Source organism: Xenopus tropicalis, chromosome 3, assembly GCF_000004195.4.
Source record: "Xenopus tropicalis strain Nigerian chromosome 3, UCB_Xtro_10.0, whole genome shotgun sequence".
Classification (NCBI taxonomy): domain Eukaryota; kingdom Metazoa; phylum Chordata; class Amphibia; order Anura; family Pipidae; genus Xenopus; species Xenopus tropicalis.
Window position 1 is genome coordinate 2,211,966 of NC_030679.2, and position 26,158 is coordinate 2,238,123.

Here is a 26,158-nt window from a genome sequence, read left to right on the forward strand (position 1 = left end):
GACACCGGTTGGGGGGAACATGTTGCCCTGAGCCACTGGTTGGGGGCACTGAGAAGCAACACCCAAGGGGTTGGGGGGAACATGTTGCCCTGAGACACTGGTTGGGGATCACTGAGAGCAACACCCAAGGGTTGGGGGGAACATGTTGCCCTGAGACACTGGTTGGGGGTCACTGAGAGCAACACCCAAGGGGGGGGGATTGCCCCGGTGCCGGAACCCAAGGTTGATGTGCCCTGAGGACACCGGTTGGGGGCACTGAGAGCAACACCCAAGGGGTTGGGGGGAACATGTTGCCCTGAGACACTGGTTGGGGGCACTGAGAGCAACACCCAAGGGGTTGGGGGAACATGTTGCCTGAGACACTGGTGGGGCACTGAGAGCAACACCCAAGGGGTTGGGGGGAACATGTTGCCCTGAGACACTGGTTGGGGGTCACTGAGAGCAACACCCAAGGGGTTGGGGGGAACATGTTGCCCTGAGACACTGGTTGGGGGTCACTGAGAGCAACACCCAAGGGGTTGGGGGGAACATGTTGCCCTGAGACACTGGTTGGGGGCACTGAGAGCAACACCCAAGGGGCTGGGGGGAACATGTTGCCCTGAGACACTGGTTGGGGGTCACTGATATAAACGAATGGGGCGCCATGGAGACCTGTTTGCGCCGCTACGCGCAGCCGCAATGAGGAAGCCGGAAGTGGCCGTGGGACTGTGAGGGAGAGAGGGCGGGACCAAAATATCTCGCACGATTGGAGCATTGGGATGTCCTGTGCCGCGTTTTGATTGGCTCTCCGGCGTTTGCGTCACTCTCCCCATTCAGCCGGAATATAACCCGCTTCCGGTGTTTCTGAGGCAGAGTCCGGAGGGGCCGCAGCTCGGTGAGAAGCCAAAGCGGGAATAGAGGCAGCCCGGGCCGGGCGGAGAATGAGTCGGTGGCTGAGGCCGGTGCTGTCCCGGGTGGTGAGTCGGGTCGGGCTGAGCGGAGCGGCCCGGGAGCCTCAGGTACGTACCGAGCGGGGAGGGTATTCCTGTTACACACAGCGGGGGAGGGGCAGTGCCGCTATGGGGTAACACTCCTGCCCCCCCCCCCCCCCCGGCACCTCTTCTGCACTGACAACTGCCCCACTCACCCCTGTCTGTCTGCTGTGGGGGGATTGGGGCAATTAGTAGCAGGGAAGGGGGGGATAGGGGCAGTTAGTAGCAGGGAAGGGGGGATAGGGGCAATTAGTAGCAGGGAAGGGGGGGATAGGGGCAGTTAGTAGCAGGGAAGGGGGGATAGGGGCAATTAGTAGCAGGGAAGGGGGGATTGGGGCAATTAGTAGCAGGGAAGGGGGGGATTGGGGCAATTAGTAGCAGGGAAGGGGGGGATAGGGGCAGTTAGTAGCAGGGAAGGGGGGATAGGGGCAATTAGTAGCAGGGAAGGGGGGGATAGGGGCAATTAGTAGCAGGGAAGGGGGGATAGGGGCAATTAGTAGCAGGGAAGGGGGGATTGGGGCAATTAGTAGCAGGGAAGGGGGGATTGGGGCAATTAGTAGCAGGGAAGGGGGGGATAGGGGCAATTAGTAGCAGGGAAGGGGGGGGATATAGGGGGCAGTTAGTAGCAGGGAAGGGGGGGGATATAGGGGGCAGTTAGTAGCAGGGAAGGGGGGGATAGGGGCAATTAGTAGCAGGGAAGGGGGGATTGGGGCAATTAGTAGCAGGGAAGGGGGGATTGGGGCAATTAGTAGCAGGGAAGGGGGATTGAGGAAGGGGGGGATAGGGGCAATTAGTAGCAGGGAAGGGGGGGATTGGGGCAATTAGTAGCAGGGAAGGGGGGGATTGGGGCAGTTAGTAGCAGGGAAGGGGGGGATTGGGGCAGTTAGTAGCAGGGAAGGGGGGGATAGGGGCAATTAGTAGCAGGGAAGGGGGGGATAGGGGCAGTTAGTAGCAGGGAAGGGGGGGATATAGGGGGCAGTTAGTAGCAGGGAAGGGGGGATATAGGGGGCAGTTAGTAGCAGGGAAGGGGGGGGATATAGGGGGCAGTTAGTACCAGGGAAGTGGGGGGATATAGGGGGCAGTTAGTAGCAGGGAAGGGGGGGGATATAGGGGGCAGTTAGTAGCAGGGAAGGGGGGGGATATAGGGGGGCAGTTAGTAGCAGGGAAGGGGGGGGATATAGGGGGCAGTTAGTGCAGGGAAGGGGGGGGATATAGGGGCAGTTAGTAGCAGGGAAGTGGGGGGATATAGGGGGCAGTTAGTAGCAGGGAAGGGGGGGGATATAGGGGGCAGTTAGTAGCAGGGAAGGGGGGGGGGATATAGGGGGCAGTTAGTAGCAGGGAAGGGGGGGATATAGGGGCAGTTAGTAGCAGGGAAGGGGGGGGGATATAGGGGGCAGTTAGTAGCAGGGAAGGGGGGGGGATATAGGGGGCAGTTAGTAGCAGGGAAGGGGGGGGATATAGGGGGCAGTTAGTAGCAGGGAAGGGGGGGGATATAGGGGGCAGTTAGTAGCAGGGAAGGGGGGGGATATAGGGGGCAGATAGTAGCAGGGGGTGGGTGTATATATAGTATATGCGGGGGGGAGGGGGGCTATTTCTGTCTCTCGCCCAGGAGGTCACGGCCTTTGCCCTTTCCCTGTCGGCTCCTGTCCCTGATACCTCGGGGGGGGGGGCAGCGCCGGGGCCACACTAGCCAATGGTACTGACCCCCAGCCCTTACACCTGTTGTGGGTTTTATGTGTCATTTGGGCCCCGGGCCCCTCACCTTCCACAGGGTGAGAGGGATGCTGGGAGTTGTAGTAGAGGAGCTGGAAGGGTGCAGGTTGAATTTTAGGGGGCTATTGGGGTAATTAGTGGCAGTGGTAAGAACCCTGGTTTCTGTGGGCTGGGGGGGCGGGGATCAGGGCAAAGTGTAACGAGGGGGGGCAGCTTTGCTCTGGGTCAGGGGAGGGGGAATAGGGTAGAATTCTGGTTTATAGAGAGGCATTGCTGCTTGGAATAGACTGCCAGTTGCCACGGTAACCAGTGGGGCAGTTAGATATTATTGTTATAGCAGTTCCCAGAATCCCTTGTGGCTGTATTGGGGCCTCTCTGCTGAGGGGGCTGATTGGGGGGTCCCCCTGACTTTCTGTGCAGTTATTGCAGGGTCCCTAATTCTGCTCTTCCCCAGGCCGAGGCTCAGGCCAAGTTTGGGCTCCTGTTCGACATCGATGGGGTCCTGGTGCGAGGCAAGACCCCCATACCCGCCGCCAGGAAGGCCTTCCACAAGCTGGTGGATTCCCAGGGGCAGTTCCTGGTTCCCGTGGTGTTTGTAACCAACGCCGGAAACTGCCTGCGCCAGACCAAAGCCGACCAGCTCTCCCATATCCTCGGGGTCCCCGTAAGTACATTCCCTGGGGGGACAATAAGCTCCGCCCCCACACAGGGAAACACTATGGCACCCCCTACCCATATGTATAAATACAAATATACAGAGAGGGAATGTTCTGGGCACACAATAAGCCCCACCCCCATACTGTACTGTCTAAGGGAAACACTATGGCACCTCCTACCCATATGTATAAATACAAATATACAGAGAAGGAATGTTCTGGGCACACAATAAGCTGTACCCCCATACTGTACTGTCTAAGGGAAACACTATGGCACCCCCTACCCATATGTATAAATACAAATATACAGAGAAGGAATGTTCTGGGCACACAATAAGCTGTACCCCCATACTGTACTGTCTAAGGGAAACACTATGGCACCTCCTACCCATATGTATAAATACAAATATACAGAGAAGGAATGTTCTGGGCACACAATAAGCTGTACCCCCATACTGTACTGTCTAAGGGAAACACTATGGCACCTCCTACCCATATGTATAAATACAAATATACAGAGAAGGAATGTTCTGGGCACACAATAAGCTGTACCCCCATACTGTACTGTCTAAGGGAAACACTATGGCACCCCCTACCCATATGTATAAATACAAATATACAGAGAGGGAATGTTCTGGGCACACAATAAGCTGTACCCCCATACTGTACTGTCTAAGGGAAACACTATGGCACCCCCTACCCATATGTATAAATACAAATATACAGAGAGGGAATGTTCTGGGCACACAATAAGCTGTACCCCCATACTGTACTGTCTAAGGGAAACACTATGGCACCCCCTACCCATATGTATAGATACAAATATACAGAGAAGGAATGTTCTGGGCACACAATAAGCTGTACCCCCATACTGTACTGTCTAAGGGAAACACTATGGCACCTCCTACCCATATGTATAAATACAAATATACAGAGAAGGAATGTTCTGGGAATATACCAAGCCCTGCCCATGGGAGGGGGGGGGGTGTTTATGACAGGCTGGCAGGGCTGATACCCCGGGGGGTATGTTCTGGGTTGGGTAATTGCCTCGTGCCCTGACAGGTTTCTCTCCCTACAGATCTGCCAGGACCAAGTGCTGATGTCCCACAGTCCCCTGAGGATATTTAAGCAGTACCATAACAAGTGCGTTCTGGTATCGGGACAGGGCCCCCTGCTGGACATCGCCAAATAGTATCCTTTGTTCTGTTTCACGGGCAGTGCCGGTACCGGAGTTAGTCAGGTGGGGCAGTATTGGGGCATTGGGTGGGGCGGGGCAGTGCCAGGATTGGGGGGGTTAGGCCACCCAGCTCAGGGGCTCCTGTGTGCCTGCCCCCCCAGCCCTCACAGTTCCAGCCCAGGGAGCGGCCGTGTAGCCCGAGGGTGCTGGGAGCCTATTTATAGGTGAGTGAGGGGCCCGGCGGGGTCAGTGCGGCACAGTCACTGGGGGGGGGGGCAGTTACGCCCATGGGTGCTATAAGGCCAATTGCAGGGTTGCGTCTCTCATCCTGGGAATCCTGTGTCAGCTCCCAGTGCCCCGGGGGGGGGGGTATCATGGAACCAGCCCAGCAGCCGTGAGCCCACCCCGGGCACCATGGGGGGGGCGGGGCGTAGGGTATATGTGCTGCAGGGGGGGGGGGCGTAGGGTATATGTGCTGCAGGGGGGGGGGGGCCAATAGGGATACTCGGTCTCTTTGGATTTCTCTCGTTCTTCCCTTAACCCAATGTTTCAGTTTAGGATTCTCGAATCCTATCACAATTGACTCTCTGAGGGAGTCGTACCCCTTTCTGGACATGGTGGACCACACGAGGCGCCCCAAAATCCTGGTGAGTTGGTTGTGCCGGTGGGGGGGGGGGGCTGGGGCAGGAGGGCACATTCCTATCAGGTCACGTGACCCTGGGACAATGGGAAGTATCCGATAAAGTGCAGTTTGCACACAAAACCCTGATTGGGGGGGGGGGGTTAATGGGCTGATTGGGGGGGGGTTAATGGGCTGATTGGGGGGGGGGGTTAATGGGCTGATTGGGGGGGGGTTAATGGGCTGATTGGGGGGGGGTTAATGGGCTGATTGGGGGGGGGGTTAATGGGCTGATTGGGGGGGGGGTTAATGGGCTGATTGGGGGGGGGTTAATGGGCTGATTGGGGGGGGGGGGGGTTAATGGGCTGATTGGGGGGGGGTTAATGGGCTGATTGGGGGGGGGGGTTAATGGGCTGGAGAGGGTGAATAGAATTATACTGCCCCATTAAAGGACAAGGAAAGCCTCTGTCACCAGGGGCAGGAATAACTCTCTAAAGAAGCTCCGCCCCTCCATCCCCCGGTCCAATCCAGTTTATAGGAAGCAGAACCTGGAACCTCACAATTTAGACTCTAGTTCTGGCCCACTGGGTTTTAGCTGGTTGGTCCTTGTATCCTGTAGAGACCCCTCCCCTCTGCCATACTGAAAGCTGATTGGCACCCCTGAGCGTCTGTGTTCTATTGGCTAATCGCCCTGTCTCTTTCCCCCCACAGCCTTCCTCAGCCACAGATCTGCCCAGGATAGAGGGTAAGTATGGTGTGGGGGGGTGGTCCCTATGGTTAGCTGCATATGTACCTATTGGGGGGGCCCTGGCTAGCTGCGTGTGTGGGTACCTATTGGGGGGGGCCCCGGCTAGCTGTGTGTGTGGGTACCTATTGGGGGGGGGGGCCCTGGCTAGCTGCGTGTGTGGGTACCTATTGGGGGGGCCCCGGCTAGCTGTGTGTGTGGGTACCTATTGGGGGGGGGGCCCTGGCTAGCTGCGTGTGTGGGTACCTATTGGGGGGGGCCCTGGCTAGCTGCGTGTGTGGGTACCTATTGGGGGGGGGCCCTGGCTAGCTGCGTGTGTGGGGTACCTATTGGGGGGGGGGGCCCTGGCTAGCTGCGTGTGTGGGTACCTATTGGGGGGGCCCCGGCTAGCTGTGTGTGTGGGTACCTATTGGGGGGGGCCCGGCTAGCTGCGTGTGTGGGTACCTATTGGGGGGGGCCCTGGCTAGCTGCGTGTGTGGGTACCTATTGGGGAGGGGGGGCCCTGGCTAGCTGCAGTGTGTGGGTACCTATTGGGGGGGGCCCCGGCTAGCTGTGTGTGTGGGTACCTATTGGGGGGGGGGTGTGTGGGTACCTATTGGGGGGGGGGGGCCCTGGCTAGCTGCGTGTGTGGGTACCTATTGGGGGGGCCCCGGCTAGCTGTGTGTGTGGGTACCTATTGGGGGGGGGGGGGGCCCCGGCTAGCTGTGTGTGTGGGGTACCTATTGGGGGGGGGGGGCCCCGGCTAGCTGTGTGTGTGGGTACCTATGGGGGGCCCTGGCTAGCTGTGTGTGTGGGTACCTATTGGGGGGGGCCCCCGGCTAGCTGCGTGTGTGGGTGCCTATTGGGGGGGGGGGCCCCGGCTAGCTGCGTGTGTGGGTGCCTATTGGGGGGGGCCCCGGCTAGCTGCGTGTGTGGGTGCCTATTGGGGGGGGGGGCCCCGGCTAGCTGCGTGTGTGGGTGCCTATTGGGGGGGGGGGGCCCCGGCTAGCTGCGTGTGTGGGTGCCTATTGGGGGGGGGGCCCCGGCTAGCTGCGTGTGTGGGTACCTATTGGGGGGGGGGGCCCCGGCTAGCTGCGTGTGTGGGTGCCTACGTGTTGGTGCTGTACATATTGGGGGCCCCCCCCCTTATTTTCCTCCCTGCAGGATAGTTCCATTCCATAAACCTTAGACACTTGGGAAACTGCCCCTTTTCCCAGTGTTTGTGTCCCCCAAGCCCAGGTGCATGTTGGGTAATGTGATTTCTCTGCCTCCAGCTGTCGTTCTGTTCGGGGAACCAATCCGGTGGGAGACAAACCTGCAGCTCATCGTTGATGTCCTACTGACTGGCGGTTACCCCGTCAACCACCACCAACCTGCCAGTTACCCCCATATCCCCGTGCTGGGCTGTAACATGGATCTGATGTGGATGGCCGAGGCCCACTCGCCAAGGTAAGTGCCGTTTGTGGGGGTGGGCGGAGCCTGTGGGAGTAGCATTGTGGGACTTATTGGGCCAATCGCTGTTCTCCATCAGGTTTGGCCACGGGACCTTCATGGTTTGCCTGGAGAACATCTACAAGAAGATCACGGGGAAGGAGCTGAAGTACGAGGCGCTGATGGGCAAACCCAGTGAGGTGACGTTCCAGTACGCGGAGTATCTGATCCGGACGCAGGCGGCGCAGAGACAGTGGGCCGAGCCAATCAGAACGCTCTATGCAATCGGGTAAGTGATTTCCAGCAGCAGCCCAGCCTGTGGGAATCCTATTGTTCCGGTACTGGTAGAACTCGGGTCACTCAGGGCAGTGCGGTCACATGGTCAGGGGTGTGAAATGTGATGGCTCAGCCTGTGAAGAAAATGCAGTGACCTCCACATAAACAAACCCCTCCCTTCCCTCTTACAGATAAGGAGAGACCAACCTCCTTCTCCTCCCACAATTGCCCCAAGACCCAGGAAGTCCTGCTGTAGAGCACTAATGCCCCTGCCGAGGGCAGTTATTCTAGTCTTGGCCCATTCTTTTTGTTTAGGGGGAACCCTAGGTCATGTGACCCACACTAAGCCTCTGTTCTACCCCCCAGGGACAATCTGATGACGGATATCTATGGCGCTAACCTGTACAACCGCTACCTGCAAGAGCGCGGGTCCCGGGTGGGCTCCAAGGCGCTGGTCCAGGCTGCGTCGGGGGTCCCGGTGGCCACGGTGTCGCAGGAGGAGGAGCCGACGCTGGAGAGTGCGCTGTCCTTCCCCTCGGCCACAAGCTGCCGCTCTATTCTGGTCTGTACCGGAATCTATAACCCCCACCGGGAAGTGCCGGCCGATACCTCCCGCTCCGTCACGGAGACGGTGTTCCACGGGCACCGGGATTTCCGCTTTGACCCCGCCCTGGTGGAACCCGGTCACATTGTGGATGATGTCAGCGCGGCGGTGGATTTAATCTTCCAATTAGAAGGCTTCGTACAACAGAGCGGCCCCAGGACTCATTAACCCTGCGAGGGGAGCGCATTACCTCAGCCAGACTCCATTTCCTGCACTTTTTATAACCCCTCCCTGAGCCCCCTGTGTTTATAGGAAACCCTGTACATTTTATTCTATTTATTCCCCGCCCAATAGCGAGAGTTTTATTTGGCAGCAGGGGAGTGGCCCTATCAGACTGGCAGTGGGGGCGGAGCTTGTCAGTCTGCGCATGTTCCTTCTATATCTTATTGTACTTACCCTCCCTGTGGGTAACAACCCCCCTCCCCTATTGCACTGCAATAATTACCCCCCCCCCCCTTTATTTATTATTTTCCGGGGGCTTTTACTCTATTTATAGTTTTATTTTTATTTCGGAGAGGACTGGCGCCACAGGCAGACCCCGCCCACTCACACTTGAATTTTAATTGTTACTTCAATGGACGGTTATTGCCCCCCATGTTGGTGTGACCCCCCCCCCTCCCCCCGTGCCTGTTACACTTTTATGCAAATGGTTTTACTTCATCTCCTCAAATAAACGCCTTGTTCTTTTCAAACCGCTGCTTCCTTCATCCAATCAGCTGTCAGATGCTCTGCGCACCCTATGGCGGCTGTGGCCCCTGTAACCCCCCTTCCCATATCTGTGCGAGGGGGTGGGACTTTGGTCATTCAATTCCCTATCAGACGGGGACTTTCCTTGGCCGCTGCCCCTTCCTTGCTTTGCTGCACTGCTGTGACAGGGACACTGTGTAGCACAGATTCAGTCTGAGGCCATTTGCTAAGGTTCAACGACTCCCAAACTGGCTCCTGTGTGGGGCACTTATGGGGCATCAGAGTGGGGTAAAGGCACCGCCGTTGGGCCCTGGAGCAGTGGGAATGGTGAGAACTGGGACTGGTTCTCCTAAGGAACTAAAGGGTAACAGAACTCACACTGCGATCCAGTCCCTGGGAACCGTCACGTGAATGGCATCTGTCTGATAAATAACAATCGGCATAGGAAGGGGTTCCTTACTGTAAGGGCAGTCAGGTTATGGGATTCCCTACCAAGAGAGGGGGAATTAGTGATACATTGGGGGGGGGGGGGGGGGGGAGGAAAGGGGATCTCACCATCAGCATAGGAAGGGGTTCCTTACTGTAAGGCAGTCAGGTTATGGGGTTCCCTACCAGAGAGGGGGAATGAGTGATACATTGGGGGTGGGGGAAAGGAGATCTCACCATCAGCATAGGAAGGGGTTCCTTACTGTAAGGGCAGTCAGGTTATGGGATTCCCTACCCAGAGAGGGGGAATGAGTGATACATTGGGGGTGGGGAGGAAAGGGGATCTCACCATCAGCATAGGAAGGGGTTCCTTACTGTAAGGGCAGTCAGGTTATGGGATTCCCTACCCAGAGAGGGGGAATGAGTGATACATTGGGGGTGGGGAGGAAAGGAGATCTCACCATCAGCATAGGAAGGGGTTCCATACTGTAAGGGCAGTCAGGTTATGGGGTTCCCTACCCCAGAGAGGGGGAATGAGTGATACATTGGGGGTGGGGAGGAAAGGGGATCTCACCATCAGCATAGGAAGGGGTTCCTTACTGTAAGGGCAGTCAGGTTATGGGATTCCCTACCCAGAGAGGGGGAATGAGTGATACATTGGGGGTGGGGAGGAAAGGGGATCTCACCATCAGCATAGGAAGGGGTTCCATACTGTAAGGGCAGTCAGGTTATGGGGTTCCCTACCCAGAGAGGGGGAATGAGTGATTCATTGGGGGTGGGGGAAAGGAGATCTCACCATCAGCATAGGAAGGGGTTGGGGCCACAACACAATAAATCGCTGGTGATATTTATTTCCTGCTGTAACAACACGGCGCAGTTTCTTCAATAAAAATCAATGAAGCAAAAAAGCAAATATTAAAAAAAAAAAAACTGCATATTCCGGTCGTCATGGAGACATTGCACTTTCTGGGTGGTTTGGTCCTGGGAGGGGTCACATGATGCGCTGCATCTGGGAATGATCTGGCGCTGAAATGTAGAACTGCCTTGTGGGTAATGTCACACAGAGCCACCAATCAGCGTAAGGCATAGTGTGTTAGTTCTGCTACTGCCCAGGGGGAGTCACATTAGGGGCCCCTGGGATCTGCCCGGGGGGGGGCAACAAACATCAGCAGCCGCACCCCCAGGCCTCGGCCACATCCTTACTGTGCAGCTTGATGCCATCGGGCGCTTTCTCCGAGAAGACGGGGCCCCCGTGGCGCATCATCAGCTCCGTGGCCATTTGCACAAACGCCTCCTCCACGTTGCTGGAGTCCTTGGCCGAGGTCTCGATGGCGCACGTGATGTCACAATGTCGCGCCAAAGTCTCCGCCTCCTGCAGCGCAACCTCGCGGAACTCACGGAGGTCGGACTTGTTTCCTGGGGGGCACAGAGCCTTAATGAATGGGGGGGCATAGAGGGAGTGGGGGCAGGTGGGGGCCCAGAGGGAGTGGGGGCAGGTGGGGGTCCAGAGGGAGTGGGGTGGGGTGGGGGCCCAGAGAGAGTGGAGTGGGGTGGGGGCCCAGAGAGAGTGGAGTGGGGTGGGGGCCCAGAGAGAGTGGGGTGGGGTGGGGGCCCAGAGAGAGAGTGGGGTGGGGGCCCAGAGAGAGTGGGGTGGGGGCCCAGAGAGAGTGGGGTGGGTGGGGGCCCAGAGAGAGTGGGGTGGGGTGGGGGCCCAGAGAGAGTGGGGTGGGGTGGGGGCCCAGAGAGAGTGGAGTGGGGTGGGGGCCCAGAGAGAGTGGAGTGGGGTGGGGGCCCAGAGAGAGTGGAGTGGGGTGGGGGCCCAGAGAGAGTGGAGTGGGGTGGGGGCCCAGAGAGAGTGGAGTGGGGTGGGGCCCAGAGAGAGTGGAGTGGGGTGGGGGCCCAGAGAGAGTGGAGTGGGGTGGGGGCCCAGAGAGAGTGGAGTGGGGTGGGGCCCAGAGAGAGTGGAGTGGGGGCCCAGAGAGAGTGGGGTGGGGTGGGGGCCCAGAGGGAGTGGGGTGGGGGCCCAGAGAGAGTAGGGTGGGGCCATGTTTCCATAGCAACTGTTAACTGACACTTGTTCACTTTCCCTTAGATACCCCCCATGTCTAATCCCATCTGCCCCGCCCCCAATAAGGGAACATCCAGTGATTGGCACAGACTTCCCCCATGTGACCTGCTCCACTCACCAATCAGAAGTTGCACAATGTTGGAGCCGGCGTATTTTTTCACATCCTCGATCCAGCGCGGAACCGACGCAAACGACTTCCTCTTGGTGATGTCATAGGCGATAATGGCGCCGTTAGCGCTGCGATAGTAACTCTGTGTGATGGTGCGGAACCGCTCCTGCCCCGCCGTGTCCCAGATCTGCAACTGGGGGGGGAGTCTGTTACTTACTGTCCCATCATTCCCTGGGGCAGCCCTGCCCCCCCCATACAGTCTCCTCATACCCTGGGGCCCCCCCTGTGGGACCCCCCCCTGAATCAGTGGTACTGGCAGATACATTAGATAGGTACAAGGAAGGGGAGTTACAGGGGGGGCTGGGAAGTTGTGGGATCCCCCCCCCTGAATCAGTGGTACTGGCAGATACATTAGATAGGTACAAGGAAGGGGAGTTACAGGGGGGGGCTGGGAAGTTGTGGGATCCCCCCCCCCTGAATCAGTGGTACTGGCAGATACATTAGATAGGTACAAGGAAGGGGGGTTACAGGGGGGCTGGGAAGTTGTGGGATCCCCCCTGAATCAGTGGTACTGGCAGATACATTAGATAGGTACAAGGAAGGGGAGTTACAGGGGGGGGCTGGGAAGTTGTGGGATCCCCCCCCCCTGAATCAGTGGTACTGGCAGATACATTAGATAGGTACAAGGAAGGGGAGTTACAGGGGGGCTGGGAAGTTGTGGGATCCCCCCCCCTGAATCAGTGGTACTGGCAGATACATTAGATAGGTACAAGGAAGGGGAGTTACAGGGGGACTGGGAAGTTGTGGGATCCCCCCCCCCTGAATCAGTGGTACTGGCAGATACATTAGATAGGTACAAGGAAGGGGAGTTACAGGGGGGGCTGGGAAGTTGTGGGATCCCCCCCCCTGAATCAGTGGTACTGGCAGATACATTAGATAGGTACAAGGAAGGGGAGTTACAGGGGGGGGCTGGGAAGTTGTGGGACCCCCCCCTGAATCAGTGGTACTGGCAGATACATTAGATAGGTACAAGGAAGGGGAGTTACAGGGGGGGCTGGGAAGTTGTGGGACCCCCCCCTGAATCAGTGGTACTGGCAGATACATTAGATAGGTACAAGGAAGGGGAGTTACAGGGGGGGGCTGGGAAGTTGTGGATCCCCCCCCCCTGAATCAGTGGTACTGGCAGATACATTAGATAGGTACAAGGAAGGGGAGTTACAGGGGGGGCTGGGAAGTTGTGGGATCCCCCCCCTGAATCAGTGGTACTGGCAGATACATTAGATAGGTACAAGGAAGGGGAGTTACAGGGGGGCTGGGAAGTTGTGGGATCCCCCCCCCCTGAATCAGTGGTACTGGCAGATACATTAGATAGGTACAAGGAAGGGGAGTTACAGGGGGGGCTGGGAAGTTGTGGGATCCCCCCCCCTGAATCAGTGGTACTGGCAGATACATTAGATAGGTACAAGGAAGGGGAGTTACAGGGGGGGCTGGGAAGTTGTGGGATCCCCCCCTGAATCAGTGGTACTGGCAGATACATTAGATAGGTACAAGGAAGGGGGGTTACAGGGGGGGCTGGGAAGTTGTGGGATCCCCCCCCCCTGAATCAGTGGTACTGGCAGATACATTAGATAGGTACAAGGAAGGGAGTTACAGGGGGGCTGGGAAGTTGTGGGACCCCCCCCCCCTGAATCAGTGGTACTGGCAGATACATTAGATAGGTACAAGGAAGGGGAGTTACAGGGGGGGGCTGGGAAGTTGTGGGATCCCCCCCTGAATCAGTGGTACTGGCAGATACATTAGATAGGTACAAGGAAGGGGAGTTACAGGGGGGCTGGGAAGTTGTGGGACCCCCCCCCTGAATCAGTGGTACTGGCAGATACATTAGATAGGTACAAGGAAGGGGAGTTACAGGGGGGCTGGGAAGTTGTGGGATCCCCCCCCCTGAATCAGTGGTACTGGCAGATACATTAGATAGGTACAAGGAAGGGGAGTTACAGGGGGGCTGGGAAGTTGTGGGACCCCCCCCCCCCTGAATCAGTGGTACTGGCAGATACATTAGATAGGTACAAGGAAGGGGAGTTACAGGGGGGGCTGGGAAGTTGTGGGATCCCCCCCCCTGAATCAGTGGGTACTGGCAGATACATTAGATAGGTACAAGGAAGGGGAGTTACAGGGGGGCTGGGAAGTTGTGGGACCCCCCCCCCCTGAATCAGTGGTACTGGCAGATACATTAGATAGGTACAAGGAAGGGGAGTTACAGGGGGGGCTGGGAAGTTGTGGGATCCCCCCCCCTGAATCAGTGGTACTGGCAGATACATTAGATAGGTACAAGGAAGGGGAGTTACAGGGGGGGCTGGGAAGTTGTGGGATCCCCCCCCCTGAATCAGTGGTACTGGCAGATACATTAGATAGGTACAAGGAAGGGGAGTTACAGGGGGGCTGGGAAGTTGTGGGATCCCCCCCTGAATCAGTGGTACTGGCAGATACATTAGATAGGTACAAGGAAGGGGAGTTACAGGGGGGGCTGGGAAGTTGTGGGATCCCCCCCCCCCTGAATCAGTGGTACTGGCAGATACATTAGATAGGTACAAGGAAGGGGAGTTACAGGGGGGCTGGGAAGTTGTGGGATCCCCCCCTGAATCAGTGGTACTGGCAGATACATTAGATAGGTACAAGGAAGGGGAGTTACAGGGGGGCTGGGAAGTTGTGGGATCCCCCCCCCCTGAATCAGTGGTACTGGCAGATACATTAGATAGGTACAAGGAAGGGGAGTTACAGGGGGGGCTGGGAAGTGTGGGATCCCCCCCCCTGAATCAGTGGTACTGGCAGATACATTAGATAGGTACAAGGAAGGGGAGTTACAGGGGGGGCTGGGAAGTTGTGGGATCCCCCCCCCTGAATCAGTGGTACTGGCAGATACATTAGATAGGTACAAGGAAGGGGAGTTACAGGGGGGCTGGGAAGTTGTGGGATCCCCCCTGAATCAGTGGTACTGGCAGATACATTAGATAGGTACAAGGAAGGGGGGTTACAGGGGGGGCTGGGAAGTTGTGGGATCCCCCCCCCCTGAATCAGTGGTACTGGCAGATACATTAGATAGGTACAAGGAAGGGGAGTTACAGGGGGGCTGGGAAGTTGTGGGACCCCCCCCCCTGAATCAGTGGTACTGGCAGATACATTAGATAGGTACAAGGAAGGGGAGTTACAGGGGGGGGCTGGGAAGTTGTGGGACCCCCCCCTGAATCAGTGGTACTGGCAGATACATTAGATAGGTACAAGGAAGGGGAGTTACAGGGGGGCTGGGAAGTTGTGGGATCCCCCCCTGAATCAGTGGTACTGGCAGATACATTAGATAGGTACAAGGAAGGGGAGTTACAGGGGGGCTGGGGAAGTTGTGGGATCCCCCCCCTGAATCAGTGGTACTGGCAGATACATTAGATAGGTACAAGGAAGGGGAGTTACAGGGGGGCTGGGAAGTTGTGGGATCCCCCCCTGAATCAGTGGTACTGGCAGATACATTAGATAGGTACAAGGAAGGGGAGTTACAGGGGGGGCTGGGAAGTTGTGGGATCCCCCCCTGAATCAGTGGTACTGGCAGATACATTAGATAGGTACAAGGAAGGGGGGTTACAGGGGGGGCTGGGAAGTTGTGGGATCCCCCCCCCCCCTGAATCAGTGGTACTGGCAGATACATTAGATAGGTACAAGGAAGGGGAGTTACAGGGGGGGGCTGGGAAGTTGTGGGATCCCCCCCCCCCTGAATCAGTGGTACTGGCAGATACATTAGATAGGTACAAGGAAGGGGAGTTACAGGGGGGCTGGGAAGTTGTGGGACCCCCCCCCCTGAATCAGTGGTACTGGCAGATACATTAGATAGGTACAAGGAAGGGGAGTTACAGGGGGGGCTGGGAAGTTGTGGGATCCCCCCCTGAATCAGTGGTACTGGCAGATACATTAGATAGGTACAAGGAAGGGGAGTTACAGGGGGGGCTGGGAAGTTGTGGGATCCCCCCCCCCCCTGAATCAGTGGTACTGGCAGATACATTAGATAGGTACAAGGAAGGGGGGTTACAGGGGGGCTGGGAAGTTGTGGGATCCCCCCTGAATCAGTGGTACTGGCAGATACATTAGATAGGTACAAGGAAGGGGAGTTACAGGGGGGGGCTGGGAAGTTGTGGGATCCCCCCCCCCCTGAATCAGTGGTACTGGCAGATACATTAGATAGGTACAAGGAAGGGGAGTTACAGGGGGGCTGGGAAGTTGTGGGATCCCCCCCCTGAATCAGTGGTACTGGCAGATACATTAGATAGGTACAAGGAAGGGGAGTTACAGGGGGGGCTGGGAAGTTGTGGGATCCCCCCCCCCCTGAATCAGTGGTACTGGCAGATACATTAGATAGGTACAAGGAAGGGGAGTTACAGGGGGGGCTGGGAAGTTGTGGGACCCCCCCCCTGAATCAGTGGTACTGGCAGATACATTAGATAGGTACAAGGAAGGGGAGTTACAGGGGGGCTGGGAAGTTGTGGGATCCCCCCCTGAATCAGTGGTACTGGCAGATACATTAGATAGGTACAAGGAAGGGGAGTTACAGGGGGGCTGGGAAGTTGTGGGATCCCCCCCCTGAATCAGTGGTACTGGCAGATACATTAGATAGGTACAAGGAAGGGGAGTTACAGGGGGGCTGGGAAGTTGTGGGATCCCCCCCCTGAATCAGTGGTACTGGCAGATACATTAGATAGGTACAAGGAAGGGGAGTTACAGGGGGGGCTGGGAAGTTGTGGGATCCCCCCCCTGAATCAGTGGTACTGGCAGATACATTAGATAGGTACAAGGAAGGGGAGTTACAGGGGGGCTGGGAAGTTGTGGGATCCCCCCCCCTGAATCAGTGGTACTGGCAGATACATTAGATAGGTACAAGGAAGGGGAGTTACAGGGGGGGCTGGGAAGTTGTGGGATCCCCCCCCCCCCTGAATCAGTGGTACTGGCAGATACATTAGATAGGTACAAGGAAGGGGAGTTACAGGGGGGCTGGGAAGTTGTGGGATCCCCCCCTGAATCAGTGGTACTGGCAGATACATTAGATAGGTACAAGGAAGGGGGTTACAGGGGGGCTGGGAAGTTGTGGGATCCCCCCCCCCCTGAATCAGTGGTACTGGCAGATACATTAGATAGGTACAAGGAAGGGGAGTTACAGGGGGGGCTGGGAAGTTGTGGGATCCCCCCCTGAATCAGTGGTACTGGCAGATACATTAGATAGGTACAAGGAAGGGGAGTTACAGGGGGGCTGGGAAGTTGTGGGACCCCCCCCCCTGAATCAGTGGTACTGGCAGATACATTAGATAGGTACAAGGAAGGGGAGTTACAGGGGGGGGCTGGGAAGTTGTGGGATCCCCCCCCCCCTGAATCAGTGGTACTGGCAGATACATTAGATAGGTACAAGGAAGGGGAGTTACAGGGGGGCTGGGAAGTTGTGGGATCCCCCCCCCCTGAATCAGTGGTACTGGCAGATACATTAGATAGGTACAAGGAAGGGGAGTTACAGGGGGGCTGGGAAGTTGTGGGATCCCCCCCCCCCTGAATCAGTGGTACTGGCAGATACATTAGATAGGTACAAGGAAGGGGAGTTACAGGGGGGGCTGGGAAGTTGTGGGATCCCCCCCCCCCCTGAATCAGTGGTACTGGCAGATACATTAGATAGGTACAAGGAAGGGGAGTTACAGGGGGGCTGGGAAGTTGTGGGATCCCCCCCCTGAATCAGTGGTACTGGCAGATACATTAGATAGGTACAAGGAAGGGGAGTTACAGGGGGGGCTGGGAAGTTGTGGGATCCCCCCCCTGAATCAGTGGTACTGGCAGATACATTAGATAGGTACAAGGAAGGGGAGTTACAGGGGGGGCTGGGAAGTTGTGGGATCCCCCCCCCCTGAATCAGTGGTACTGGCAGATACATTAGATAGGTACAAGGAAGGGGAGTTACAGGGGGGCTGGGAAGTTGTGGGATCCCCCCCCCCCCTGAATCAGTGGTACTGGCAGATACATTAGATAGGTACAAGGAAGGGGAGTTACAGGGGGGGCTGGGAAGTTGTGGGATCCCCCCCCCCCTGAATCAGTGGTACTGGCAGATACATTAGATAGGTACAAGGAAGGGGAGTTACAGGGGGGCTGGGAAGTTGTGGGATCCCCCCCCTGAATCAGTGGTACTGGCAGATACATTAGATAGGTACAAGGAAGGGGAGTTACAGGGGGGGCTGGGAAGTTGTGGGATCCCCCCCTGAATCAGTGGTACTGGCAGATACATTAGATAGGTACAAGGAAGGGGGGTTACAGGGGGGCTGGGAAGTTGTGGGATCCCCCCCCCCCTGAATCAGTGGTACTGGCAGATACATTAGATAGGTACAAGGGAAGGGGAGTTACAGGGGGGCTGGGAAGTTGTGGGACCCCCCCCCCCTGAATCAGTGGTACTGGCAGATACATTAGATAGGTACAAGGAAGGGGAGTTACAGGGGGGGGCTGGGAAGTTGTGGGATCCCCCCCCCCCTGAATCAGTGGTACTGGCAGATACATTAGATAGGTACAAGGAAGGGGAGTTACAGGGGGGGCTGGGAAGTTGTGGGATCCCCCCCCCCCCTGAATCAGTGGTACTGGCAGATACATTAGATAGGTACAAGGAAGGGGAGTTACAGGGGGGCTGGGAAGTTGTGGGATCCCCCCCCCCTGAATCAGTGGTACTGGCAGATACATTAGATAGGTACAAGGAAGGGGAGTTACAGGGGGGCTGGGAAGTTGTGGGATCCCCCCCCCCTGAATCAGTGGTACTGGCAGATACATTAGATAGGTACAAGGAAGGGGAGTTACAGGGGGGCTGGGAAGTTGTGGGATCCCCCCCCCCTGAATCAGTGGTACTGGCAGATACATTAGATAGGTACAAGGAAGGGGAGTTACAGGGGGGCTGGGAAGTTGTGGGATCCCCCCCTGAATCAGTGGTACTGGCAGATACATTAGATAGGTACAGGAAGGGGAGTTACAGGGGGGGCTGGGAAGTTGTGGGATCCCCCCCTGAATCAGTGGTACTGGCAGATACATTAGATAGGTACAAGGAAGGGGAGTTACAGGGGGGCTGGGAAGTTGTGGGATCCCCCCCCCCCCTGAATCAGTGGTACTGGCAGATACATTAGATAGGTACAAGGAAGGGGGTTACAGGGGGGGCTGGGAAGTTGTGGGATCCCCCCCCCCCTGAATCAGTGGTACTGGCAGATACATTAGATAGGTACAAGGAAGGGGAGTTACAGGGGGGGGCTGGGAAGTTGTGGGATCCCCCCCTGAATCAGTGGTACTGGCAGATACATTAGATAGGTAACAAGGAAGGGGGGTTACAGGGGGGGCTGGGAAGTTGTGGGATCCCCCCCCCCCTGAATCAGTGGTACTGGCAGATACATTAGATAGGTACAAGGAAGGGGAGTTACAGGGGGGGCTGGGAAGTTGTGGGATCCCCCCTGAATCAGGTGGTACTGGCAGATACATTAGATAGGTACAAGGAAGGGGAGTTACAGGGGGGGCTGGGAAGTTGTGGGATCCCCCCCTGAATCAGTGGTACTGGCAGATACATTAGATAGGTACAAGGAAGGGGGGTTACAGGGGGGCTGGGAAGTTGTGGGATCCCCCCCCCCCTGAATCAGTGGTACTGGCAGATACATTAGATAGGTACAAGGAAGGGGAGTTTACAGGGGGGCTGGGAAGTTGTGGGAACCCCCCCCCCTGAATCAGTGGTACTGGCAGATACATTAGATAGGTACAAGGAAGGGGAGTTACAGGGGGGCTGGGAAGTTGTGGGATCCCCCCCCCTGAATCAGTGGTACTGGCAGATACATTAGATAGGTACAAGGAAGGGGGAGTTACAGGGGGGGCTGGGAAGTTGTGGGATCCCCCCCCTGAATCAGTGGGTACTGGCAGATACATTAGATAGGTACAAGGAAGGGAGTTACAGGGGGGCTGGGAAGTTGTGGGATCCCCCCCCCCCTGAATCAGTGGTACTGGCAGATACATTAGATAGGTACAAGGAAGGGGAGTTACAGGGGGGGCTGGGAAGTTGTGGGATCCCCCCCCCCCTGAATCAGTGGTACTGGCAGATACATTAGATAGGTACAAGGAAGGGGAGTTACAGGGGGGGCTGGGAAGTTGTGGGATCCCCCCCTGAATCAGTGGTACTGGCAGATACATTAGATAGGTACAAGGAAGGGGGGTTACAGGGGGGCTGGGAAGTTGTGGGATCCCCCCCCCCCTGAATCAGTGGTACTGGCAGATACATTAGATAGGTACAAGGAAGGGGAGTTACAGGGGGGCTGGGAAGTTGTGGGATCCCCCCCTGAATCAGTGGTACTGGCAGATACATTAGATAGGTACAAGGAAGGGGAGTTACAGGGGGGCTGGGAAGTTGTGGGACCCCCCCCCCTGAATCAGTGGTACTGGCAGATACATTAGATAGGTACAAGGAAGGGGAGTTACAGGGGGGGCTGGGAAGTTGTGGGATCCCCCCCCCCCCTGAATCAGTGGTACTGGCAGATACATTAGATAGGTACAAGGAAGGGGAGTTACAGGGGGGGCTGGGAAGTTGTGGGATCCCCCCCTGAATCAGTGGTACTGGCAGATACATTAGATAGGTACAAGGAAGGGGAGTTACAGGGGGGGCTGGGAAGTTGTGGGATCCCCCCCCCCCCCTGAATCAGTGGTACTGGCAGATACATTAGATAGGTACAAGGAAGGGGAGTTACAGGGGGAGCTGGGAAGTTGTGGGACCCCCCCCCCCCTGAATCAGTGGTACTGGCAGATACATTAGATAGGTACAAGGAAGGGGAGTTACAGGGGGGGCTGGGAAGTTGTGGGATCCCCCCCTGAATCAGTGGTACTGGCAGATACATTAGATAGGTACAAGGAAGGGGAGTTACAGGGGGGGCTGGGAAGTTGTGGGATCCCCCCCCCTGAATCAGTGGTACTGGCAGATACATTAGATAGGTACAAGGAAGGGGGGTTACAGGGGGGGCTGGGAAGTTGTGGGATCCCCCCCCCCCCCTGAATCAGTGGTACTGGCAGATACATTAGATAGGTACAAGGAAGGGGAGTTACAGGGGGGCTGGGAAGTTGTGGGATCCCCCCCCCTGAATCAGTGGTACTGGCAGATACATTAGATAGGTACAAGGAAGGGGGGTTACAGGGGGGCTGGGAAGTTGTGGGATCCCCCCCCCCCCCTGAATCAGTGGTACTGGCAGATACATTAGATAGGTACAAGGAAGGGGAGTTACAGGGGGGGCTGGGAAGTTGTGGGATCCCCCCCATAATCAGTGGTACTGGCAGATACATTAGATAGGTACAAGGAAGGGGAGTTACAGGGGGGGCTGGGAAGTTGTGGGATCCCCCCCCCCTGAATCAGTGGTACTGGCAGATACATTAGATAGGTACAAGGAAGGGGGGTTACAGGGGGGCTGGGAAGTTGTGGGATCCCTCCCCCTGAATCAGTGGTACTGGCAGATACATTAGATAGGTACAAGGAAGGGAGTTACAGGGGGGGCTGGGAAGTTGTGGGAATCCCCCCCCCCTGAATCAGTGGTACTGGCAGATACATTAGATAGGTACAAGGAAGGGGAGTTACAGGGGGGGCTGGGAAGTTGTGGGATCCCCCCCCCCTGAATCAGTGGTACTGGCAGATACATTAGATAGGTTACAAGGAAGGGGAGTTACAGGGGGGCTGGGAAGTTGTGGGATCCCCCCCCCCTGAATCAGTGGTACTGGCAGATACATTAGATAGGTACAAGGAAGGGGGGTTACAGGGGGGGCTGGGGAAGTTGTGGGATCCCCCCCCCCCTGAATCAGTGGTACTGGCAGATACATTAGATAGGTACAAGGAAGGGGAGTTACAGGGGGGGCTGGGAAGTTGTGGGGACCCCCCCTGAATCAGTGGTAACTGGCAGATACATTAGATAGGTACAAGGAAGGGGAGTTACAGGGGGGGGCTGGGAAGTTGTGGGATCCCCCCCCTGAATCAGTGGTACTGGCAGATACATTAGATAGGTACAAGGAAGGGGAGTTACCAGGGGGGCTGCGGAAGTGTGGGACCCCCCCTGAATCAGTGGTACTGGCAGATACATTAGATAGGTACAAGGAAGGGAGTTACAGGGGGGCTGGGAAGTTGTGGGATCCCCCCCCTGAATCAGTGTACTGGCAGAACATTAGATAGGTACAAGGAAGGGGAGATACAGGGGGGCTGGGAAGTTGTGGGGATCCCCCCCCCTGAATCATGGTACTGGCAGATACATTAGATAGGTACAAGGAAGGGGAGTTACAGGGGGCTGGGAAGTTGTGGGATCCCCCCCCCTGAATCAGTGGGTACTGGCAGATACATTAGATAGGTACAAGGAAGGGGAGTTTACAGGGGGGCTGGGAAGTTGTGGGATCCCCCCCCCTGAATCAGTGGTACTGGCAGATACATTAGATAGGTACAAGGAAAGGGGAGTTACAGGGGGCTGGGAAGTTGTGGGATCCCCCCCCCTGAATCAGTGTACTGGCAGATACATTAGATAGGTACAAGGAAGGGGAGTTACAGGGGGGCTGGGAAGTTGTGGGATCCCCCCCCCTGAATCAGTGGTACTGGCAGATACATTAGATAGGTACAAGGAAGGGGAGTTACAGGGGGGCTGGGAAGTTGGTGGGATCCCCCCCCCTGAATCAGTGGTACTGGCAGATACATTAGATAGGTACAAGGAAGGGGAGTTACAGGGGGGCTGGGAAGTTGTGGGATCCCCCCCCCTGAATCAGTGGTACTGGCAGATACATTAGATAGGTACAAGGAAGGGGAGTTACAGGGGGGGGCTGGGAAGTTGTGGGATCCCCCCCCCTGAATCAGTGGTACTGGCAGATACATTAGATAGGTACAAGGAAGGGGAGTTACAGGGGGGCTGGGAAGTTGTGGGATCCCCCCCCCTGAATCAGTGGTACTGGCAGATACATTAGATAGGTACAAGGAAGGGGGAGTTACAGGGGGGGCTGGGAAGTTGTGGGATCCCCCCCTGAATCAGTGGTACTGGCAGATACATTAGATAGGTACAAGGAAGGGGAGTTACAGGGGGGGCTGGGAAGTTGTGGGACCCCCCCCCCTGAATCAGTGGTACTGGCAGATACATTAGATAGGTACAAGGAAGGGGCGGTGCTTTATTCACCAGTAGCCCCTCCCCCAATAAGCCCGGAGCAAATTCTCTGCCATATGCAGCCCCCCATCTCCAGCAAGAGGGGGTTCAGAGTGTTCCCTGGGAGAAGCCGAGGGATGTGAGTCCCAAATGCAGTTCTGTTGACGTCTATACCCCCCCCCCCCCCCCCCCACTAGATCCTGTTGGGTCACAAGAGACGCACAGAAACATGTGATCCAGTGACTCCCAGCTGCAGTACCTGGTACCCACGCAGGCCGGGACCCCCCGCCAGCACCCACACAGGCCGGGACCCCCCGCCAGCGCCCACGCAGGCCGGGACCCCCCGCCAGCGCCCACGCAGGCCGGGACCCCCCGCCAGCGCCACGCAGGCCGGGACCCCCCGCCAGCGCCCACGCAGGCCGGGACCCCCCGCCAGCGCCCACGCAGGCCGGGACCCCCGCCAGCGCCCACGCAGGCCGGGACCCCCCGCCAGCGCCCACGCAGGCCGGGACCCCCCGCCAGCGCCCACGCAGGCCGGGACCCCCCGCCAGCGCCCACGCAGGCCGGGACCCCCCGCCAGCGCCCACGCAGGCCGGGACCCCCCGCCAGCGCCCACGCAGGCCGGGACCCCCCGCCAGCGCCCACGCAGGCCGGGACCCCCCGCCAGCACCCACACAGGATGGGACCCCCCGCCAGCACCCACACAGGATGGGACCCCCCGCCAGCACCCACACAGGATGGGACCCCCCCGCCAGCGCCCACCCAGGATGGGACCCCCCGCCAGCACCCACCCAGGATGGGACCCCCCGCCAGCACCGGGGGGTAATTCCGCCAGCACGAGGGGGAATTCCCGGGGGGTGACGGGGAATTCCCGGGGGGAGGGGTAATTCCCGGGGGGGGGAGGGGTAATTCCCGGGGGGGAGGGGTAATTCCCGGGGGGGGAGGGGTAATTCCCGGGGGGGAGGGGTAATTCCCGGGGGGGGAGGGGTAATTCCCGGGGGGGAGGGGTAATTCCCGGGGGGAGGGGTAATTCCCGGGGGGAGGGGTAATTCCCGGGGGGGAGGGGTAATTCCCGGGGGGGAGGGGTAATTCCCGGGGAGAGGGGGGGAGGGGTAGTTCCGGGGGGAGGGGTAATTCCCGTGGGGGGAGGGGTAATTCCCGGGGAGAGGGGGGGAGGGGTAGTTCCCGGGGGGGAGGGGTAATTCCCGGGGAGAGGGGGGAGGGGTAGTTCCCGGGGGGAGGGGTAATTCCCGGGGGGGAGGGGTAATTCCCGGGGGGGAGGGGTAATTCCCGAGGGGGGGAGGGTAATTCCCGGGGAGAGGGGGGGAGGGGTAGTTCCCGGGGGGGAGGGAATTCCCGGGGGAGGTAATTCCCGGGGGGAGGGGTAATTCCCGGGGAGGGGGGGAGGGGTAGTTCCGCGGGAGAATCCGGGGGGGAGGGGTAATTCCCGGGGGAGGACGGGGGAGGGGGGGAGGGGTAATTCCCGGGGGGGAGGGGTAGTTCCCGGGGGGGAGGGGTAGTTCCCGGGGGGGAGGGGTAGTTCCCGGGGGCTGACGGGTAATATTTCCCATGATGCTCACCTTGACCCGCTTGCCCTGTATCTCCAGGGTTTTCATAGTGAAATCCACCCCGATGGTGCTGCCCTGGCGCTCGGCGAACACCCCGCTGCGGAACCGCTGCACCACGCACGTCTTCCCCACCCCGGCATCCCCGATAAGGATCAGTTTGAACAGGAAATCGTACTGCTCGTCCGGGGGCCCGGGGGGGAGGGACATGGGGGCCGCCGCTCTCTCATCTGCCCCCCCGGCCGCTCCTCCTCCTCCTCCTCCTGCCAATGCGGAAGTGCCTGGGACACCGGGGCCTCACAGGGAGGGACTCACAATCGGGCTGTCCGCGGCGCGCCTGCACATACAGTATTCCTATAGCTGCCCCGGTCCGCCTGTCCCACCCACAGCGTTATATACCCACAGCGCCCCCTATCTGCCTTATACAGTATGTGCCTACAGCTGCCCTGCCTGCTCCCCCCCATAGCATTATATATATACCCACAGCGCCCCCTATCTGCCTTATACAGTATGTGCCTACAGCTGCCCTGCCTAGCTCCCCCCATAGCATTATATATATATATATATACCCACAGCGCCCCCTATCTGCCTGTATACAGTATGTGCCTACAGCTGCCCTGCCTGCGTCCCCCCCATAGCATTATATATATACCCACAGCGCCCCCTATCTGCCTTATACAGTATGTGCCTACAGCTGCCCTGCCTGCTCCCCCCCATAGCATTATATATATACCCACAGCGCCCCCTATCTGCCTTATACAGTATGTGCCTACAGCTGCCCTGCCTGCTCCCCCCCATAGCATTATATATATACCCACAGCGCCCCCTTCTGCCTTATTACAGTATGTGCCTTACAGCTGCCCTGCCTGCTCCCTCCCCATAGCATTATATATATATATATACCCAAAGCGCCCCCTATCTGCCTTATACAGTATGTGCCTACAGCTGCCCTGCCTGCTCCCCCCCATAGCATTATATATATATATATATATATACCCCACAGCGCCCCCTATCTGCCTTATACAGTATGTGCCTACAGCTGCCCTGCCTGCTCCCCCCATAGCATTATATATATATATATATACCCACAGCGCCCCCTATCTGCCTTATACAGTATGTGCCTACAGCTGCCCTGCCTGCTCCCTCCCCATAGCATTATATATATATATACCCACAGCGCCCCCTATCTGCCTTATACAGTATGTGCCTACAGCTGCCCTGCCTGCTCCCTCCCCATAGCATTATATATATATACCCACAGCGCCCCCTATCCGCCTTATACAGTATGTGCCTACAGCTGTCCTGCCTGCTCCCCCCATAGCATTATATATATATATATATATATACCCACAGCGCCCCCTATCCGCCTTATACAGTATGTGCCTACAGCTGCCCTGCCTGCTCCCCCCCATAGCATTATATATATATACCCACAGCGCCCCCTATCTGTCTTATACAGTATGTGCCTACAGCTGCCCTGCCTGCTCCCCCCCATAGCATTATATATATACCCACAGCGCCCCCTATCTGCCTTATACAGTATGTGCCTACAGCTGTCCTGCCTGCTCCCCCCCATAGCATTATATATATACCCACAGCGCCCCCTATCTGCCTTATACAGTATGTGCCTACAGCTGTCCTGCCTGCTCCCCCCCATAGCATTATATATATACCCACAGCGCCCCCTATCCGCCTTATACAGTATGTGCCTACAGCCTGACCTGCCTGCTCCCCCCCATAGCATTATATATATATATATATACCCACAGCGCCCCCTATCTGCCTTATACAGTATGTGCCTACAGCTGCCCTGCCTGCTCCCCCCATAGCATTATATATATATATATACCCACAGCGCCCCCTATCTGCCTTATACAGTATGTGCCTACAGCTGCCCTGCCTGCTCCCTCCCATAGCATTATATATATATACCCACAGCGCCCCCTATCTGCCTTATA

General features: G+C 57.4%; 2 protein-coding genes across 3 annotated transcripts; one reads left to right on the top strand and one right to left on the bottom strand.

Annotated features, from left to right (window-relative positions):
• The first annotated feature begins 803 nt into the window (after window positions 1-803).
• cecr5 (cat eye syndrome chromosome region, candidate 5 homolog (human)) lies at window positions 804-8,863 on the top strand. Of its 2 annotated transcripts, none has more exons than XM_031897885.1 (8): window positions 804-998; window positions 3,151-3,348; window positions 4,419-4,531; window positions 5,071-5,164; window positions 5,848-5,881; window positions 7,135-7,309; window positions 7,392-7,580; window positions 7,934-8,863. In XM_031897885.1, the coding sequence occupies exons 1-8, from the start codon at window positions 921-923 to the stop codon at window positions 8,337-8,339; spliced, it is 1,287 nt and encodes a 428-aa protein (XP_031753745.1). In that variant the 5' UTR covers window positions 804-920; the 3' UTR covers window positions 8,340-8,863.
• A 1,255-nt stretch (window positions 8,864-10,118) lies between these two features.
• On the bottom strand, window positions 10,119-24,553 carry rab43 (RAB43, member RAS oncogene family). Its single transcript, NM_001016330.2, is given in 3 exon segments — window positions 10,119-10,700; window positions 11,471-11,654; window positions 24,216-24,553. Coding segments are annotated over 3 exon segments (630 nt in total). The 5' UTR covers window positions 24,411-24,553; the 3' UTR covers window positions 10,119-10,449.
• Window positions 24,554-26,158: the final 1,605 nt, after the last annotated feature.

Coding starts and splice junctions, on each gene's coding strand:
- cecr5 (XM_031897885.1), top strand. CDS start 921: ATGAGTCGGTGGCTGAGGCCGGTGCTGTCCCGGGTGGTGAGTCGGGTC. Junction 3,349..4,418: donor CCCATATCCTCGGGGTCCCC/GTAAGTACATTC, acceptor CTCTCCCTACAG/ATCTGCCAGGACCAAGTGCT. Junction 7,581..7,933: donor AGAACGCTCTATGCAATCGG/GTAAGTGATTTC, acceptor TCTACCCCCCAG/GGACAATCTGATGACGGATA.